We start from the raw sequence: 19707 nt of genomic DNA, 5'->3' as shown, positions 1-19707 counted from the left end.
TATGTGAAAACCCTGTAGGGAGAGATGTTTGTTTTTCAGAGAAAGTTTGGTGGTGTAGCTCAGAGAAGGAGAGTGCTGTCAGAAACAAAGCACAGGCAGTCTACCCCGAGGCCCCAGCCCCACCCTGCAGCCATCGCCACAGGGTGTGGTGGAGTGCAGTGAGGAGGACGGACAGGAGACCTCGCTTCATACATCCAGAGGAGCCGCCGAAACCTAGGCTTCAGCTGCTGTTCCCGGGATGTCTCCTGCCCTTGGGATAAAATCTCTAAAGGAACCTAAACGACATGCTGCTGGCCAGAGATGAGGATGCAGGGTGGGGGGACCGGAAAGTGTTTGTTCTTCCAAACTCCTCTCCCCTCTCTACAGCCTGGAGGTTCTCTTGTTCCAGAAAAGGATGGCGTTGGAGGGCGCCCCAGCCATGACTCACTCAGAGCTAAGCCTTGGCAAATCCGTCACCATGGAAACTGCCAATCATCCATGCTTTTCATAGCTTAATGGAACATCTGCCAGGGGAAAGCCAAGTGATACAAATTGCCGGTCCTGCCTACTGTGTTTACACTGGGGCCCCTGCAAAAGAGAGCGAGCCAGGAAAGGCAACCCTCCACGGAGGGGTGGTGGCCCAACTCCGGTCACTAAAGCTGGGTGACCTTCCTCAATCCTTCATAAACTCCTCTGTGCTCCTCCTTTCCCAGTTGGTCAAACAAAGGATCAGATCAGTGATTCTCAACCTGGCTGGGCCAGGGGGGATGGGAGGGACAGTAAAGCACATGCCCTAAGAGGGGTGGGGTTAAAGAGGCCTGTGTAGACAGTTTGTTCAATATTATAATTTTCTATTTGGAATATTACAAAACAATATTTCCGTAATTTAAACCACAGAAAATAAAGAAGCTTGGCTAATATTCTTAGGTAGCAATCTTTCTCGAAGAAAGGACCAAGATACCCCTCTCTGATCCAGCGAGGCACAGCAGAATTTCCAGGGTAGTGAGGTTTTTAGTGATTATCAAAAATGAATATGGATTCAAAGACGAAAAGTTGCGAGTCGCTGGACTAGTTGATCGCAAATGTTAGTCCAGCTCAAATTCTGGGCCCCTGGGTGGCATCTTCCAACCTCGAGCCACTGCTAATGCCTTAACGGAGGGAGAAGTACCAGAGGGGAGGCTAGCCACCCCTGCCCCTCTCTCACACCAGGCATCCCCTCTCTGACAAGATGCAGGGGCTGGAGAGGCAAAGGAGGGAAGCCAAGGGAGCAGCACGGGCCCGGCAGAGTCACATGCCTGAGGCAGCCTCCTGGAGGTCCTGCCTGCCTCGAAGGCCCACAGCCCTGCCTCAGGTGGAACTGGTAACCTGGCACCTGCAAGCATGGGCTTTTGACTTGGCATCAAGACTCACTGCCAGGCCTAAGGAAACAAACACTGAGGTGGGAGGCAGGAGGGGGATGAAGATCGGGGGAGGGGGGTGGGGAGTGGGAGGGGCCAGAGGATATTTTCAGATGTTAACTTTTAAAATTCTTCCTCTTTTTTATTTTCCCCTTTCCTTTTCTGTCCATTCAAAAGGAACCTGACCTTTATTTTATTGCCTTGAAGGAAATATGCAGCAGGGGAGAAGGAGAATTTGCCTGCACACTGTTTTGGGTTCTGTTTCTCAAAGGCCTGAGCCCTTAGGAGATTTCCGAGGATTGAGGAAGCAGAAAAAAAGCTGCAGAAAGCCTGGGGAGAGCATGCGGGGACAAAACCAATTTGCTACACAGTTTGCAGGGCCCGGCACAAATAAAAATGTAGGGTACAGTGTTCAAAAATTATTAAGAATTTTAGCAACAGCAAAGCAGTAAACCAAGTGTGCGGCCCTTCCAAGCCTGGGGCCCAGTGTGAATGCATAAATCCATGCCCACGAAGCTGGCCCTGGACAGCAGTGTCCCCCGCCCGTATTAGAACAGGGGCAGGGAGAGAAAGGCCCACAGGATCTGGAACAACGGGGACCTGGGGCCTACTCCCTGGCAGCACTGGTGGGCATCCAGCAAGACCACAGAAAGGAGGGTCTGAGAAGTACACAGACTCTAAGCATAGGGTTCCCAGGCTCAGCAGATTTCCAGTCCCCAAAAGTGGCTCAGAAGCAGCAGAGAGCATAAACCTGAAGGGATCTGCAGATAGGACAACAGGAGGGCCTGGCTCTGTGTACAGATGATGAATGGCCAAAGCCGCCTAACATGCCTTGGTACTTGGTAAGACCCTGAGACCCTGAAACAGAATGACAGGGCAAGGCGGAGGCATGATGAACGACTGACATCAGTTTTGTCATCCTGGCAGAATGAAGGCTTAGACTCAGAGACTGACTCTCTTTCCATTTCATTAAGGTGAAAGAAATGCACTATTTCTGGCACACCTGGATGTGTAGAACAGGATTCTACCTGCCACTACCAAGGCCTAGCTCCAGCCTCAAACCTGTGACCAAGCCTCAAGAGGGGACAGGTCAGGGTTTCCCTGGTGGCGCAGTGGTTGAGAGTCCGCCTGCCGATGCAGGGGACACGGGTTCGTGTCCTGGTCTGGGAAGATCCCACATGCCGCGGAGCGGCTGGACCCGTGAGCCATGGCCGCTGAGCCTGCGCGTCCGGAGCCTGTGCTCCGCAACGGGAGAGGCCACAACAGTGAGAGGCCCGCGTACCGCAAAAAAAAAAAAAAAAAAAAAAAAAGAGGGGACAGGTCAGAGCCACCGCAATTAACCAGGTAAGGGATGAAGCTTGGACCAGTGCAGTCAGGTGGTAGAGTCGGAGAGAAGCAGGAGGTAAAGGCAGGTAAGTTTAGGAGGTAAGACTGACAGAACTTGGAGGGTACTGGTAAGGAAGAAGAAGGAGTCAGGAGTAACCCCCATTAGCAGCTTGAGCAATTGGGGAGATGCAGGTGCCATTCCTGAGCTCAGGAGTAGAGAAGGACCAGTTGGGGGGTAGGTGGGATGGGTTGGGTTCTGAACACGCTGGGTCTGAGATACCAAGAGAAGATGTCACGTAGGCACTTGAATATATGACGTGAAGCTTCGAGAAGTCTGGGCTGGGGGTGTAAATCTGGGAGTCGTCAGCTTTGTGTGTGGTCCCTGAACAATGGACACAGATGTGATCCCAAGGGAAACAGTAGAGAAAGAAGAGAGGGGGCCTAGGCACGGGCTGAAGAAAACCAACCTTTAATGGGCAGGCAGAAGAGGATGCCCCTAGAAAGCAGGTCAGAGAGGCGGGAGAGAGACGAGGAGAATAAGGCACGAGAAAAGAAGGAGAAAGTGGGACGCAGCCGAGAGGTCACACACACTGAGGGATTGCAAATGCCCATTGAACTGAGTGACGCAGAAGCCACTGACGACTTTGGAAAGAATCATTTCACCGGAGAGACAGGCCTGGAATTGCAAAAGGAGAGAGTGGACGAGCAGGAGACAGGCAAACGGAGTCGGGAGGGCAAAGACTGGTGGGAGGCTGTGCTGAGGACAGAAGGGGGCCGCTGCCAGAGGGAGCAGCGGGGTTCAGGAAAGCTGTTAAAGGTGATTAAAGTCATTAATATTTTTTTTCATTTTAACAGTTTTACTGAGGTATAACTAATATACAATAAGCTGCACATTTAAAGTGCAACAATCTGAAAAGTTTGACATGAACACATCTGTGAGATCATCACCATTGTCAACCACATTTTTTCATCCCCCAGTATCTGCTTGCCCTCCCTCCTGCTCCCCTCACCCCCATTCCCAGACACTCACTGACCTGCTTTCTGTTACTATAGTTTGCATTTTCTAGAATTTTATATAAATGGATTTTTACATACTTTTAACCTTTTAAAAAAGGTACTTGGGCTTCCCTGGTGGCGCAGTGGTTGAGAATCTGCCTTCCCCCTAATGCAGGGGACATGGGTTCGAGCCCTGGTCTGGGAAGATCCCACATGCCGCGGAGCGACTGGGCCCGTGAGCCACAACTACTGAGCCTGCGCGTCTGGAGCCTGTGCTCCGCAACAAGAGAGGCTGTGATAGTGAGAGGCCCGCGCACCGCGATGAAGAGTGGCCCCCGCTTGCCACAACTAGAGAAAGCCCTCGCTCAGAAACGAAGACCCAACACAGCCAAAAATAAATAAATAAACAAATGTGGGGTTTAAAAAAAAAAAAAAGGTACTCATTTTTGTCTGACTTCACACAGCATAATTATTTTGAGATTCATCTATGTTGTCACAGGTTATCAATAGTTCATTTTTTTCTAATTGCTGAGTAGTTTTATACTGCACGGTGATACCATAATTTGTCTCTCCATTCACCTGTTGATGAATATTTGCGTTGTTTCCAGTTTGGGACTATTACAAATTAAGTTGCTTTGAACTTTCATGTACAAGCCTTCATATGGATACACGTTTTTGTTTCTCGGTAGTAGATAACTAGAAGTGGAATGGTCTATGTTTGGTTTTTAAGAAACTGTCAAACCATCTTCCAAAATGGTTGTGCCATTTTACATTCCCATCAGCAGTGTATGCGAGTTCCAGCCCACATTCGATATGGACAGTTTTAAAAATTTTCAACAATCTAGTAGCTTTTCCTCCCTTCTCTATGGAGGAAGGCAGAGGGAGGAGAAAAAGGAGACAAAATCAGCCACACTCCAGGGCATCGACACTGCCTTGATCGAGAATGAAATGTTTTGCTCAGTCTGTGTCCTGGGAACAAACCCAGTCCCTCACAAACGGTTATTTCTTACAGAGCATTTGGTAAACATGTTAGCTTACTGCCTTCTAGGCTGGGGCCCTGAGCAGGTGACAAGAGCTCTACAGGCACCTCCACTGTGGAAGACTCCTGCAGCCACTGTAGAGCAGAAAGCAGGAAAGGGAGGGGAAGGAGACTCAGTCATTGCCCATGGGGATCCTGGTTTCACCCACACCCAGTGTGATAAGAGGACAATAGCATTTCTCTGCCCCCCTGGGAGAAGGCACATGGGTTGGGTTAGGGGAAGGGGAGTTTCTAGACCAGGCTGCACTCTTTCCGAGGTGGAAAGAGCAGCTTGTCCTGTGGAGGAATCCATCCTGTTCAGCCCTAAGAGAAATACATCCCCTCTATTAACTTGGCCAAGAGGTGTCAACATACGAGTATAAGGGGTGAGGAGGATTAAATCGTGTTGGGGGCTTTCAGGAATTATGAACAAGTAAACTCTCTGTTAAAATAACAGATTTCGGGCTTCCCTGGTGGCGCAGTGGTTGAGAGTCCGCCTGCCGATGCAGGGGACACGGGTTCGTGCCCCGGTCCGGGAAGATCCCACGTGCCGCAGAGCGGCTGGGCCCGTGAGCCATGGCCGCTCAGCCTGCGCGTCCGGAGCCTGTGCTCCGCAACGGGAGAGGCCACAACAGTAAGAGGCCCGCGTACCGCAAAAAAAAGATAATAAAAAAAATAAAATAAAATAACAGATTTTTAGTTAAAGCTAAAGTCATCGATAAAGTCAGATATATATATCCTAAGAGCACATGCAGGTCAATTATGATACTGAGTTTTGGGAACCAAGCATTTACTTATACCCCTAATGTGAGAGTGAAAAAGAATGCCAACGCCAATACCTGTAGCTGCTGGGAAGAACACCCCAAAGACGGTGAAAAAGGACTCGCCGGGGCTGTAATCTGGTAGACTGTTGTTCTGCAGCAGTTCTGGTGAATATCCAATAAAACCATGTTCTGAAATAAAACAAAGGAAAGCCAAATGAGCCAAGTGACAAGATGTATAGCACAGGCTTCCCTAGATTACAGTCCTCGCGTATGTAACTTTAAATAGCAAAAGTAGGTGTGATTGGGGGTGGGGAGCAGGGAGGGAAAACAGAAGATGACAGAACCATCTTCCTTCCCACTTCTGGGGCTTGATTTTTATGTACTGTATCTACGGATATAGGGAAATAAAATGACACGAAGAAGAACAGTAGTTACCTCTAGGAAGGGTAGCATTTGTATTGTTTTGCTTAGAGTACAGCTGAAATCTTTCAATGAGTATGTATTGACGTGTCTGCTTCTGATTTAAAACATTAAGTTACCTCCCTGCTCAAAAACCTTCCCACGGATCCCCATTAGCTACAGAATAAAGACCAAGCTCCTTAAGATGAGTGTGAAAGCCCTCCACAGCCTGGCAACAGCCCACCATTTCCTATTCGTCCTTGGCCTTTTCCTCTCCCCAACAGTGACGCAGATGACTCTGCCCAAGAACGCCACTAATACCCAGCCCCGTGTCCCCTGCTTCCAGACCCTTCCCCCATATCTCTGAGCATCAGTATGGTACTCACTCTCCAAGCCCAACTCAAGCTCTGCTTCCTTTGGGCTTTACATGAGCTCCCTGATCAGAATCCTTCCCCTAAGTGCCCTCCATGACTAGCCACATTAGGTCTTTCCCCAACCAGACTCCTTGGGGCTAGAGATCCGGTCTTAAAACACCTCTGTCCCCCGGGGTCACCACTGTGCCTGCCACACAGCACGCAGGGTGCCAATACGGGTCACACCAAAAGAATCTTACTCTTGGATCTTTTGATGCCGTGTGTTCAGTCTGACTGGTTCACAGACTACTTTAGAGCAGGAACATCTCAGATACGATTTTTTCAAAGCATGTTAAACACTTTTTACATTGCCTTAAATGAAAGTGTTCAAGAGGTTTCAGTCCTACAGACACTTTGCTTTTTTGTCAAAGGAGGTCACCTTGAACAGCACCTGTGGATATGTTAGTGGGCTGTGGAATTTTAAGATACAAGTCAAGTGTCCTTGGGCTCAGGGACACCCAGCATATCCAGCCTCTGCCTTTGGAGAATGAGTTGGTTTGTTCCCGTGAACTCCAGTCCAAGAGAACCGGGTCCTGCTCCTTTTCCCTCCAACCCCACAGCTACGTAGGATGAGTTCTCAGCCGTCAGTCATGCCGTAGCTGACCCCCAGGGCTGCGGTGACCACCTCCTGCCAGCCTGTCCTCCACCGCCCTCGGGGCTTAACTTCACCCTGACCTTCCATCCACAAAAGAGCGCCGTCTCGCTGATGAGTCCAATGATAGTGCCAGCACTTCTCACAGCTTCCAAGATTCATATCTTCATAGGAAAAGTATTTTTCAAAAAAAAAATAGTAAAATGAAAGCTCAGTGAAGTACAAGGGACCCTGGGGAGTCCAGTCAGGACTTAAAATCATTGTTGACTGCTCTCTTTCTCCTGAACTTTAAATCCCAAGGACTGTGCAACATTTCCGAATGGTTTGGCATCTTCACAGCCGGTCCTCCCCTCATTAACAAAACAGCAATAATAGCTAAGTTAACTTTGGTCTATCCGCTGGCTGACCCTGCTGACTAGACTTTCTGAGGAGAAAACCAGCCCAGCCTGCCTTGGAAGGGAGCTCGGCCAGGCTGGATGAGGCACAGGCCTGAGCACATTCGAGCGCAGGGCTGCGTGCTGGGCAGGCCGGCCGTGCGGGACACAAACACTTCATCAGGCTCCGCTGATCTCCGCCGTCCCGAGGCCACCCTGACATGGGTGGGTATTTGGTCACCAGGCCTGAAGGGCTTGGCCCCGGTCAGCCTGAAGGGTCAGAGGGATTGCAGGCGCCATAGATGAGTCACTGGAATGCCTTCTCTCTCCCTCCATACCACCACCAAGATCCACAGAGTGAGGGAATGAGTCACTGGGCTCACTCGGGGATGGGGGTGGGGTCCATTCTCTGCAGGGCCACCGCAAGGGCAGCCCTCACACGTTCGCAAGCACACGCTCACACTGACAACTGCTGTTGGCCCCAGCCCTCTCCCCTCAAGTCCAGTTCTGAGCTGTTCTCAAGGAAATAACCTTAACTTTGAAAAGAACTTTATGGACAAAGATGTTTGTCAATGAGTTATTTATAATAGTGTAAACGGGGCGGGGGGGTGTCTAAATGTCTAACTCTGAAAGTCTGAGGTATTTAAATGCTTAAAAAGACTTTTTAGGGACTTCCCTGGTGGCACAGTGGTTAAGAATCTGCCTCCCAAGGCAGGAGACGCGGGTTCGATCCCTGGTCAGGGAAATAGATCCCACATGCGTGCTGCAGCTAAGAGTTCACATGCCGCAACTAAGGAGCCTGCCTGCTGCAACTAAGACCCAGCGCAACCAAGATAAATAAAATAAATTTAAAACATTTAAAGAAAGACATTTTAGTGCCAAAGAAAACTGTCCATGTTATATATGATATATGTTCAGTAAGAAAACTGGATACCATTTATAGGATGAATACAAAAAAAAGTTTTAACGTATATATGTAGGAAAAGGAAGCATACCAAAATACTAATTGTGGCTGTTCGTATAATGCAACTTTGGACTTCTTTTTCTTTCTTTTTTTATGTTTACAAATTTTCCACCTGTCTTTAATGAGCATAATCAAATTATCAAAAATTAAAGTCTTTTAGAAAAGCGAACAAAACATCCCACAACTGAAAGCCTACTTTCTCCAGATAGCTTTTCTATAAACAAATTCATTTCTTTTCTTTTCTTTCCATTTATCCTCTCCCTGCTTTTCAAAATGATTTAAGTGGCTTATGAGAAAAACATAAAGGCAAGTAAAATTAGGGGCAAAAAAAGAAAGAAAAAGAAATTGAGCAAAAGAGAGAGAGGGAACACCTACAGCCCACAGCCTGAGGTCTCTGAATAGGTTCTGAGGTAAGATCCTGCAGTGATTTTCTTCAAACTGGAATTCAAGGCCTAGAGAGATCGTTTTACTATCTGACCTTTCTGACCAAGCCCACTCCAGCAGGGGCGGACCCTAGGGCCCACCCTTCACATGTGCCACATTCCAGTGGATGAGAAGGAGCCCTAGGCTCACGTAGTGGACCTACCTCATTTCCTCTGCCCCTACCTTCCCGGGCCCTTATGACCTCCACCCCCCTGACACCCCGCCTCACGTCAGGCTCCCCAGTCCTGATCCAGCCCCGCCAGAGGCTTGGTCCACTGGCCTTCGCCCTGACTCCCGGGGCTCCAGTCTCTCGCCCAGACCCTTAGCCAGTGGTCCAGCTGGATCTCAGGCTTCTGCAGCGCGGGTGTCCAGGTCAGACACTGATGTCTCTGGCTGGCCTGTACTTGAGGCATGGGACGAGGTCAGCTGGCCATGCCCAGCGTTGCAGGGCAGAGCAGACCCACCTGCCGTGGCCTCTCACAGTGGGTCTTGCTGTCTGATTTGCTGAACAAAGGTCCCTAATTCTTCTAGTCACGGCCCTGTTTGAGAAGCTGATGAAGCCCATTTTGCATACCATTTGGGGGTTCCCTGAAGCCTCTGTGGAGGGAATGGACCCTGAGGTTCAGTACCTCTACTCCAGGGGCTGCCTCTGTACCTGAGACTTCTGACACGCCCTGCAGGCACCTACGCCGTCCCAAGCCCTGAGCAACACCACGCCCTGCCTCGGGGTGAACAGAGGTCAACGTTTCCTGCTGCAGTCGGTGCCAAGCAACGAGGAGTCTCTGTGTGCATGGGGACAGCACAGGTCCCCCAGGGACATCCCGGGCAATTCTGAACATAATCGCCAGTGGCCGTTTATTGAGCACCTCATACTTGCCGGTCACTGGGCGCCAATTAATTTACATCATCCTCGATCCTCACAACCACCCTGCAAGATCAAAGGTGAGAAAACCAAGCTCACGAAGGTGAAGAATCTTGTCCAAGGTCACACAGCAGACCTGCCTGTATCACAGCCCTTGCCTCTCCCCCAGAAGGCCGGTCTCCAGGTCCCTAGCACTACCCTCCCTCACAGAGACACGCATACAGCCCAGGTTTCCTTCAACCCCGCAAAACGCCACCAGAGATCATGGCATCTACCCTTCTCCACCTGTGGGGGGCCAACAGGGTGTCTCCCTATGGAATGCCACACTGAGGGGGTGTGTGCACAGCTGGGAAGAAGCAGAGCCCACCCTCGACCCCAGGTCTGAGGTCAATTTTCCATAGACCATACCGTCTCCCTGGAATTCATCCTGAGTTGTTTCCCCAGAGATTTCTAGAGCGTGTGTCTGCCTCTGTGGGTCTTTCAGCAACTCTGCTGGTAACATGAGGGGCTGGGGTGCTCTCAGCTGATGTCTCCCGACTCTGAGAGGCCTGGGATGCCCAGTGTCTGCAGCTGCTGCACGTGACTGTATCGGGGTTTGACCTGAACATCTGTTTCTGTACCCACAGAAAAAAATACTTTGGTCCCATGTGAGCTATGAGCTTTTAGGAAGAACAAAGACAGAACAGAGTGAGGAAAGAGAAAACGAATCACAACAAAAACCAGGCAAGAACAGGCCGAGGGAAGATACTTGAAGGCGTGACCTTCCTCCTCAGCGTTCGGGTAACACGTCTTCTTGGGATGCCACCAGGGCGCCTGTGGTTCTGCAGGGTCCAGGGGTTCTGTGCCCAAGCGATCCCATGGGATCCCACCTACCACGCCGGGGCCAAAGGGGCCAGCCTGGGTCACAAGTTGCTACAGAGCACAGCTCCCTCGGGGCCGGACCCCGCGCCCTCTGGTAAGGTGGCTTCTGGGAAGCTCCGTGTGGCCCCTGTGGCTTCCCACCCGTGCCGCCCTGCCTCTGGGGTCTGCTGAAATTAGAAGAGGCAGCAGGAAGTCATCGGCCCCCAGGTGTGGGTGTCGGATTATGGCCGCTGACTAACTTAGAAAGTGAGACTGCTAAAAATGACGCTGGCACCGTGGGCCCTGCCGCCCCTCCGTGAGCTGCGGGTCCGGCGAGGCGGGGGCTTCTGGCCCGGCTTTCTTCTCGGCTCGGGTCCCCCCACCCCTCGCCCAGCGAGACAGCCCTTTCCTGGGAACGACAATGAGAGAGGCTGGTCCAACCAGGAATAGAAAGAGAGAGGAAGGCAGGGAGGGGCACGCCGCCCAGACCCCGGGAGATCACAGGAAGAGCAGCCCTGCAAGGAAAAGGAAAGGAGAGGCCGAGGTTCTGGGAAGGGACACACACACCAAAACAACGCCTGGGGGTGGGGAGGGCAAGAGAAGGCCAGCGAGCCGGCCGGAGGAGGATCCCCAGAGGAGCAGGAAGTACAGTAGGGTGTGCAGCAAGGGAAACGCGATTGGGCGCCTTGTGCGAGGGCCAAGCCTCTCCCTGGATACAAGGCCCCTTCGGAGGGTCTCCTGCGCAGTGGAGCCCGCCTGGGACCCGGATGGTATGCCCAGCACCTGGCACTGCCTGGGCTGCTCCAGGACTCTGCCTCACAGAGACGGAGACCCGCAGTTTGGGGGAGGGACAACACATCTGAAATGGCCTGACATAGAGAGGTCAGTGACAAGGAAAGAAAGGCGTGTCCGGGCCCCATCCTGTCACCAAGGCCCTCACAGAGCTCCTGCCATGCCGTCCCCATGCTTACTCAGACACGGCCCAAGCCCAGACGGTCTGAGGTGGACACAGATGGGCAGTTAGGCCCGGCAAACCCCGGCGGCCTGGGCTGGTCCATGGATCTTTCCTCCCCTGGGCTTTGGTGTCAGGTCTGGGAGCTGCAATGGGTGAGGCAGCCTCAGTCATAAGACGGATGAGCCCAAACCTGAGCTTAAGGAGCATAGATTTAGGAGAAGCCCAGGCTATTCTCCTCCTCCTTGGGGTGGAGCACGAGGCCCTGAAGATCTCTGGGAGGAAGGGGAGAACGGGGACAGGACCAAGACTCACGACACCTGGGTTCACGCCCTGGTTCTTCCACGGACTCGCTGCAAATTGACTCTGTCCATCTGGGATGGGCCCGAGATGCTGCAATCTCAACGGGCACCCAGGTGACGTAGATCACGCTCCCAGTAGCAGGTATCAAGTTGTTTTTCAGAACCCTTCTAATTCTGAAAGCTGCCAGCCAGAAGCCCATTCTCAAGACTCAGGGAACATGGTCCAAATACACCATTGATTTCCAGCGGCAGATGGAAAATCCCAAACTAGCTTCCAAAGCTTGTCAGTGCTGCCCCCTACCTCCCTGCTACCCCTTCCCTTTCTCTGTGGCTGTGGATACAATGTGTGCTCCAGACTGTGAGACAAGGTCACTGCCACATTTTTCATCTGCTAACGAAACAAAGCAATTATGAATTACAAGTCCTGCCACTAGGCCTTACATTATTACAGCCAGGCGCACCCTCCGTCAGTGCGGATACGGAAAGCTTCCTGGTCTAATTCATCGGTCCGTTTTAACAACGGAGGGAACTGATAGAAGCCAGCTACTCAAAAGGCTTGAGAACTGAAAGTGGGAAAGTAACCCCAGCTTAGAGTCCCATTTGGAGTCCGCAAAACACCAAGTCCCCATTTGCTGGATTCTCCCATTGAACTGGGTCGTAACCATCCTGGTCCACTACAGGTGCTCCACAGAAATATTCTGAAATTGAACTGGATCAGGCTGTACTGACTTGGACTGTCAATGGAAAGGGATGGAAGGGTCAATAATGATAGGTTCAGAAGAGGCCCCCAAGGCCCCCGCCCTCAGCTCGGATTTCCTTCCCCACAGGACTTCTGCGCAGTGAGCTGGGAGCCTTCCCCAGACCACAACCCCCTCTCTGGCTTCAGCCCTAGTGAGTTTGGTCCTCCAAAGAGAGGGTGGAGAGAGGATGTGAGCAGGGTTTCCAGCTCCCAGGCCCCCACCCAGAGAGAAAATACACAGAGGGAAGGCCGGGCATTCTAGCAGTGGCTAGAAGGGAAGTCTGAAGTGGGGTTGGGCCCGTCCAGAGGCCCCCAGGGAAGGCCTCCACCCTCCGGGACAACTGGCTGGTGGGAACAGCCGGAAAAGCCCCCAGGGCTAGGTAACCCAGGGGATGAAGGGCCTGGGTTGGGGGGATGTCAGGGCAGCCCCCTTGGGAGGGGATGGCTGAAAGTTTCCAGTAAGAAGAGAAGCTCCTGCCAACCCCTACAATCTAGGACGGGCAGTCCTGGAGTTCCTTCTGAGAAAAGGATTTCTCACTTGTAAAAGGGAGGATTTCTAACAAACATCCAAGAAACTGTTCCATCCTCTGACCCGGGCTCTATTTTAAATGCTTAACCAAACTTTTTTTTATAATGGCCTTGGGGTCAGCAAGTTGAGATGAGACGAGATTTTTCACCTGGGGAGGCCGACCGAGCTAAGGACTGCCAAATGCCCCAGAACATTAAGGAACTCGCAGCTCACCTGGACCCAAGAAACAAAGAGGTATCTCACGATAATAACCGGGATTGCCGCAAAGGCTGAGCAAGGCTTTGTGCGAGGCACCGTTCCAAGTGCATTATATGTATTTGCTCACAACCACCCCACGAAGTAGTGCATTTTTTAGGTAAGGAAGCTGAAGCACAGAGAGGAGACTGGATTCAACCCTTGGCTGCTGCTGCCGCCGGGGTCGGTGCTCACCCAAGGCTGCAGGGAGTCTGGGAGGGGAGCCAGGAGCCCAGCTGGTCAGGCTGAGGCCAGACGGAAGGGACTGCAGAGCCCCCAGCCCCCCGCCCACGGAGCCCCCAGTGGGCTGCCCGACACTGCTCTCAGCTCAAAGGAGCCCTGAGAAAGGAAAAAATCTGGCCTTCTTATCTCCTGGGGGAAAGGAATGCACTCTCCCGCCAGGATAAGTGGCTGTTTTGACAGGAAGTCTCCACCCAGGCTGTGGGTTCCTCCCAGCCACCATTTACTCCTTCTGGCCATCCCTGCCTCTGGCATCCCAACTCCCATCCTACTTAAACCCCACACACACCCTTACACCCCCCAAATCTAACCCAACTGGGGGTCCCCCCAAGTCGGCTGCCCACCCCACAGCTCCAGCCTCCATGGGGGCCCAGAGTTCCGACCTGGGAGTCACGCCTCGGCCCCACTGTTGCCTGGACACCGTCTCCAGGCAGGCCGCTGAGAAGGGGGTGGGAAGACAAGGGGCCCCCTGCAGGGGGCAGTCAGCATCGACCTGGTTATGCAAGCAGGGCCACCCTCCTGTCCAGCACCACGCCGGAAGTATTCAGACTCCACATGCCCCAGCGTTCTCCCCGACCCCAAGCCCTACCCAAGAGAGAAATGCAGCAGACGCTCTCTTAGAACCCACGGCAGAAGATTCAGTATCACGGGACTATAGAATGATAATGCCACCGGGGTCTTTGGTCTCAAGTCCATTTTACACCTGGGAAGGCTGAGGTCCGAAAAAGGAGAAGCCAATGCCACACAGTCAGCAGCTGGTCAGGCAAGACCAGAACCCAGTGTGGCCAAGCTCCCTCCAACGTGTGCCCTGCAACGGCACTCAGGTCTCTGTTGTCGCTGCCTGCTAACCTGCCAGGTCAGGGTAGGAACCGTACTGTCTTGTTTCTTGGTGTGTCTCCATTGCCTAGACCCAAGAGGTAAGCAAAAAATTTAATACCTTCTTAATAAATAATGGAAACAACCCAAATGTCCATCAACAGATGAGTGGATAAACAGCAATGTGGTCTATCCATACATAGAGTACTCTTCAGCCATTGAAAGGAACGAAGTATTGACACTTGCTACGACACAGATGAATCTAGAAAACATGCTAAGTGCAAAAAAACAGAAAAGGACAAATACTGTGTGATCCAGTCATATGAAATATCTGAACTAGGCATATTCACAGAGACAGAAAACAGAACAGAGGTTATCTGGGGCTAAGGGGAGGAATGGGGAGTTATTGGTCCATAGACAGTTTTTGTTTGGGGTGATGAAAATGTTTTAGAAGCAGACAGTTATGATGGTTGTACAACATGGTGAATGGAGTTAATGCCACTTAATTGCACACTTTAAGATGGTTTTTTTAAAATGTTATACATATTTTGTCATTAAAAAAAAACAAACACAAGCCGTTTCTTTCCATAGTCCTCCCTGCAGGGACCACCTCCAGCATCCTTGTTTCTGGCCTGGGCTCCTCTCTGCTTTGCAGATGTGGAATAGAGGATAAAGGGAGCTTCCTGGCCAAGGCCGATCAGAGGGGGAGGAACAAAGCCACAGGTACAGACTAGTCCTAGTCTCAGACTCCGATGCTCCCGCCAAAGCAAGCTGCCTCCTCAGATGACGGACGCGTCAGCTCCTGGCCGCCGCAAGGTGAGTGGGCAGCCCCAGCGAGCCATCTGACCACACACGACTCCTCCCTGATGGAACTGGGCAGAAAGCACCATGTTCTCAGGAGTTCAGGTGGAAATCACAACCCCCTTTGTTGACTTCTAGAACCGACAGGCTTTTATTCAGGGGTCACAGGGGTCACAGGTTGGGGTTGTGGGCCTTTAAGGCAGAGCTGTCCAGAAGCACAGACATATCAACCATGCCCAGATCCCATGGAAAACCTCAGCAAAGTCAAGGGTGCGGTTGTCCCAGTCTTGTTTTTGACACGGTCCTGCTTTCAATGCTTTCCTGGTCACTGGGACCCCAGGCCTGGGAGCAGTGTTTAACACCGGTCCTGCTTAATAAGAGCTGGCCTGGAATGAGTGTGCCTTTACTCTGGGCTACCCTGGGCTGCCCTTGGCAAGTGCAAAGAGAAAGCGGGCCGGGCCGCTCCTCTAGGGGACTTGGACGACGGGGCCCAACCTGGTCTTGGGCCATCAGCATCACCTGAGAGCTTGTCAGACCTGCAGAACCTTAGCTCTCCCCTCCCCCAGCCCCCACCCGCAGAACTGAAACCTTCATCGTTACAAGATCCCCAGATCTTGAAGTTTGAGAAGCACTGCCTTGTAGTATAACCCAGGGGCCTCCAGAGACCTATTCTTCCAGGAAAAACAATGATAATGATAATAATGATTTATTAAGCACCCACTTCGTGCCAGCTATGACTCTAGGCCTCTTACATGTACTATTTTATGCTCTGACAACCCAGTAAAGGAGGCATTATTACCTGCTTTTCAGAACTGGGGAGAGCGGTCAGAAAGTTGACCAAGTCCATGCAATGAGTTACAGCTGAGCTGGAATTTGAACACGGGGGTCTGAGTCCAAAGCCATGGCTCTGACAACTGTGGTATGATGCAATCTTTCAAACTGGGCCAACAGTTACAGACACTTGTCAACTCTCTATGGGGCCCAGAAATTCACTGGCAAATGCAATCCCCAGGAAGGTATTCTAGGGGCTGCCCCGCTGCCTGGTGCCAGCCTGGGCTCTGGGTTCCCGTGCGCCTGGGTTGGGCAGCCCGTGGCAGAGGGCTCTCTATTTCTTCAGGACACATCCCTGACGATGAATTTGCGTGGCCTGGCCCCCAGTAAGCATTAAGTCTGGGACTGGAGGGACAAATAAATTAGATGGTGCGCAGGCTTGGGGCCCCTTCTGCCGCCAGCTCGGAAACCTCCCGCACTGACCTCGTCTGGGCCCTGGAATTTATGACTCGGGGCTTCATCTCCTGCCGGCCCCCAGGAGGCAGCACTCTCCTGCCAAAGGCACCCGTGGCAAGCTCCGCTCTCCCCTCCAGCCAGCATCCACAGGCTCCTCGGGTCACGGAACCCGGCCCAGCTCCACGAAGCCCAGCCCAGCCCAGCTCAGCCCAGCCCAGCCGGGCCTGAGATTGTCTATCTGATTCTCTGTGCCTGTACATGGCCACCTCACCCCCCACCCGAATGTGTGACTTGAGGGCACGTCTCCCTGCCTTTGTGTCCCTCACAGACCCACTGAAATGCATCTCAACCTGACAGGTGCTCCCCAAACGCCTGAGCCAGAAAGCGCCATGATTTGCCCTTCCACGGCCGTGCGGAGGGCATCCCGCTCACCTCCCACAGCCAGAGGACCCCTTCCTGCAGTGAGGGGAGCACGAGGCCCAGCAGGGCGGAGCTGGGGGCACAGACAGGATATGCCAGCCCATCCCTCATTGTGTCACCCTCCACCTCCTTGGAACCCCCGGCTGCTCAGGGCTGAGGCAGGCAGCCCAGCAAGGCGAGGGCCCTCCCAAGCCAGTGATTTCATGCTTCAGGCATCCATCCCCAGAACACCAGCCGGGGAGCCTGGCAGGCCAAGCCCCCTGCTGCTCACGGAGCTGGAGCAGACACAGGGAGAGAGCCGGGCAGTGTTAGCTCTGGTTTCCTTCTGTAGCTGTGACCAGGTCCCCACGGCCTCCTTGGCCTAACGGTTCCTTTCTCTGCTTTCCACAGCCAAAGCCAGCAAATGAAACTAATACGATGGAGAGGGTGGCAGGGCCTTGGAGCCGGGGGCCTGGGATTCTGGTCAGTCACTCTCTTCAACAGAGACAAACTCATAACAAGAGGAAGGCCTGAGGGTGCCTGCCCCTGCCCTCCTCCAGCCAGACAGGAGTGAGGACCACTGCCCCCAGAAAACCTCCTACTGAGGGCTGAACCCCAAAAGCCGGAAAGTCACAGTACCTAGAGTATTATGTTCTCCCTCTACCAGAGAAATGGTAAATGTTCAACTCACCTAATTTTAAAAAGAAGAATCACCAACCTAAAGTGGTATTCCAAAAAAAAAAATGTTATTCCATAGGTAGAACACATAGAAGAGCGTGCTTTGCTTTTTACTTAGGTCAGTCAGTGAGCGGACGGGAGGGGGAGTGGATGGTGAGGAGGGGTGACCAGATGGACATAGAGAGGAAAAAGAGGAAAAAGATTGGGGAGGAAAAAGAGACAAACCTAAAGGAAGAAAGAATGAGGCTGGAAAAACAGAGAAGAAAAACCAGGTATGTTTTGAGGAATGCTGGAGATCACAATTTTGTTGGTTCGGTTTGCAAAAGTTCCGAAATCCTGACCCAGACCTGAGCCTTTGTTTACAATTCTTCACTATTCTAATCCTTAAAAATTCCTCTGTTCAAATCCTTAATCTTTCCCCTTTCAGGGTCAAAGATTCCTTTGAGAATCTGGCAGTAGTTCTGGACCCTCTCCTAGAAAAATATATTTATTCACATAAAATTTTTCCTGCAATTTCAGGGGTTCATGGATCCTGTTAAAAACTAGTTATTCTAGAAGCTCCACTCTGATTGAGAAACTTGTAAAGACCAAAGCAAAAACACCCCCCACAGCCAGATTAAACTAAGATAAGGGAGGATGTGTTGAATCTTATTCAAGCCATCATATCAGGCTTTTAATTATACCATTTGCTTCACTGATAGAATTTTGGGGCCTAAACACCCTTCTTTAGTTACTACCCCAATGATGGTACTAGAAGCAAGGTTACTTACTTGAAGGAGTCAGCTGTGTGTAGGGACAGTTATGATTCAGTAAAAGGTCTACCTTTGACCCAGGTAACAATGTCTGTGCTTACCCTGAAATTAACCCTTTGCAGATCAATGGAATTATTAAATCGCACATATGCAGTAGTTCCCTAATCTGAATGTGCATAAGCATTACCAATGTACTGGTTAAAATGTAGATGACTGGGCAAAAATTTGAGAGTCTGATTCAGACTTTTTAAATGAGTTTCTAGGTGATTCTGATGCAGGCAGTCCCCAGACCAAACTCTGAGATATACTGTTCTTGTAGAAAATTGCAAGCTTCTGGCCCAGCAGATCTTCAGATTCCCTACTCAGTGTGGTGTCCTCCTCGTACACCAGAGGCAGGGCTAGGCATGTATGGGAGGGTGCTCTGTGACTAGGTTTGGACCACTGCATCTGAAAGGCTACCTTTATGGGGTAAAAAAGGTAAATGAACAGTGTAGGGCATAAAAGGTATAGAGCCAGGTGAAACCCTCCAAGGGCCTTTAAGGCTGTGGTTCCTAGATCTGTCAGCACAAAAACAATCACCGGGAGTACTTCTGCATTTCAGATTCCCAGGCCTCGGGCCATTAGGGAGTATATATATGATACTACTAATGAGCTTCCCCATTGGTTCTGACACAGGGAGCTTGTTTGTTTATGGTATATGGTATTATGAAATACTTGAGGGTATTTCAATCAAGATATCAGACCATTATTGCAAAAATGCTTTGAAGGGGCTTCCCTGGTGGCGCAATGGTTGAGAGTCCGCCTGCCGATGCAGGGGACAAGGGTTTGTGCCCCGGTCCGGGAAGATCCCACATGCCGCGGAAAGGCTGGGCCCGTGAGCCATGGCCACTGAGCCTGCGCGTCCGGAGCCTGTGCTCCACAACGGGAGAGGCCACACCAGTGAGAGGCCCGCGTATCGCAAAAAAAAAAAAAAAAAAAAAAGCTTTGAAAAAATTTAAAATGCTCTTAAAATTCTCCAGCGAAAACCAGTGAACACTACCAGGGGTTCCTTTTTCTTTTCTCCTCCTCCTTGTTCATTGTAGAAACTAACTGGAGAAGGGGGGCCACACTGGAATGGCCTGAATGGGTTCCAGATGACGAGGATTTGGTCCTCTTGGCCTGACTGCTTCTCCCTTTACCCTGGAGTCTTGTACAAATATTAACATTTTCTGGCTGTGCAGTGACGTGAAAATGGTTAGGAGGCACCAGGTCAGGTGTAAAAAAAACTCATGGAAGGAGAGGGACTGCTTGGTCCAGAAGTGACTGCTGATGTATTTTCTGATTCTCTACAAGGTGGAACGTCCACACAAACAGGAAGCCACGACGTGCCCAAGCTCACCCACACTGGGCTTGCCATCTGATCGGCGGCGGTGGGGCCACAGGAGGACTGCTGAAAAGGCAGCCCATTTCAGACCACTCGGCAGAGTGGCCCTAACAGGGGCTTCTGGGCACAGCTCGCAGCTCCTCAAACAGAGAGGACGTCCACAATAACGAGACTGCCCTACCTTGGTCTAGAATCCCTCAGTTTAGTGTAATTTTTTTTTTTTTTTTTTTTTTTTTACATTTTGATTTCTTGAAACTTGGCTGTCTTGCATTCAACAGGTAGATGTAAGGTAACATTTTTTTCCACCTGAAAATTTGGTGTATAGTAA

General features: G+C 51.3%; 1 protein-coding gene and 1 long non-coding RNA gene across 7 annotated transcripts in view; one reads left to right on the top strand and one right to left on the bottom strand.

The window, feature by feature from the left end:
• Positions 1-19707, bottom strand: part of SLC12A8 (solute carrier family 12 member 8) — a 135422-nt gene that overhangs the window by 49043 nt on the left and 66672 nt on the right. For all 6 annotated transcript variants that reach the window (XM_049710341.1, XM_049710342.1, XM_049710344.1 and 3 more), the window contains one exon: positions 5556-5669. In XM_049710341.1, the coding sequence (XP_049566298.1) occupies positions 5556-5669 (114 nt within the window). The remainder of the gene's footprint in view (positions 1-5555; positions 5670-19707) is intronic.
• On the top strand, positions 1259-3855 carry LOC117196219 (uncharacterized). Its single transcript, XR_004476300.2, has 3 exons — positions 1259-1417; positions 2351-2465; positions 2697-3855. It is a non-coding gene; the product is annotated as an uncharacterized LOC117196219 (long non-coding RNA).

The sequence above is a fragment of the Orcinus orca genome, chromosome 5 (genome assembly GCF_937001465.1).
Source record: "Orcinus orca chromosome 5, mOrcOrc1.1, whole genome shotgun sequence".
Classification (NCBI taxonomy): domain Eukaryota; kingdom Metazoa; phylum Chordata; class Mammalia; order Artiodactyla; family Delphinidae; genus Orcinus; species Orcinus orca.
The sequence above is the reverse complement of the archived record's forward strand: the minus strand, read 5'-3'. Positions and strand labels throughout refer to the sequence as shown.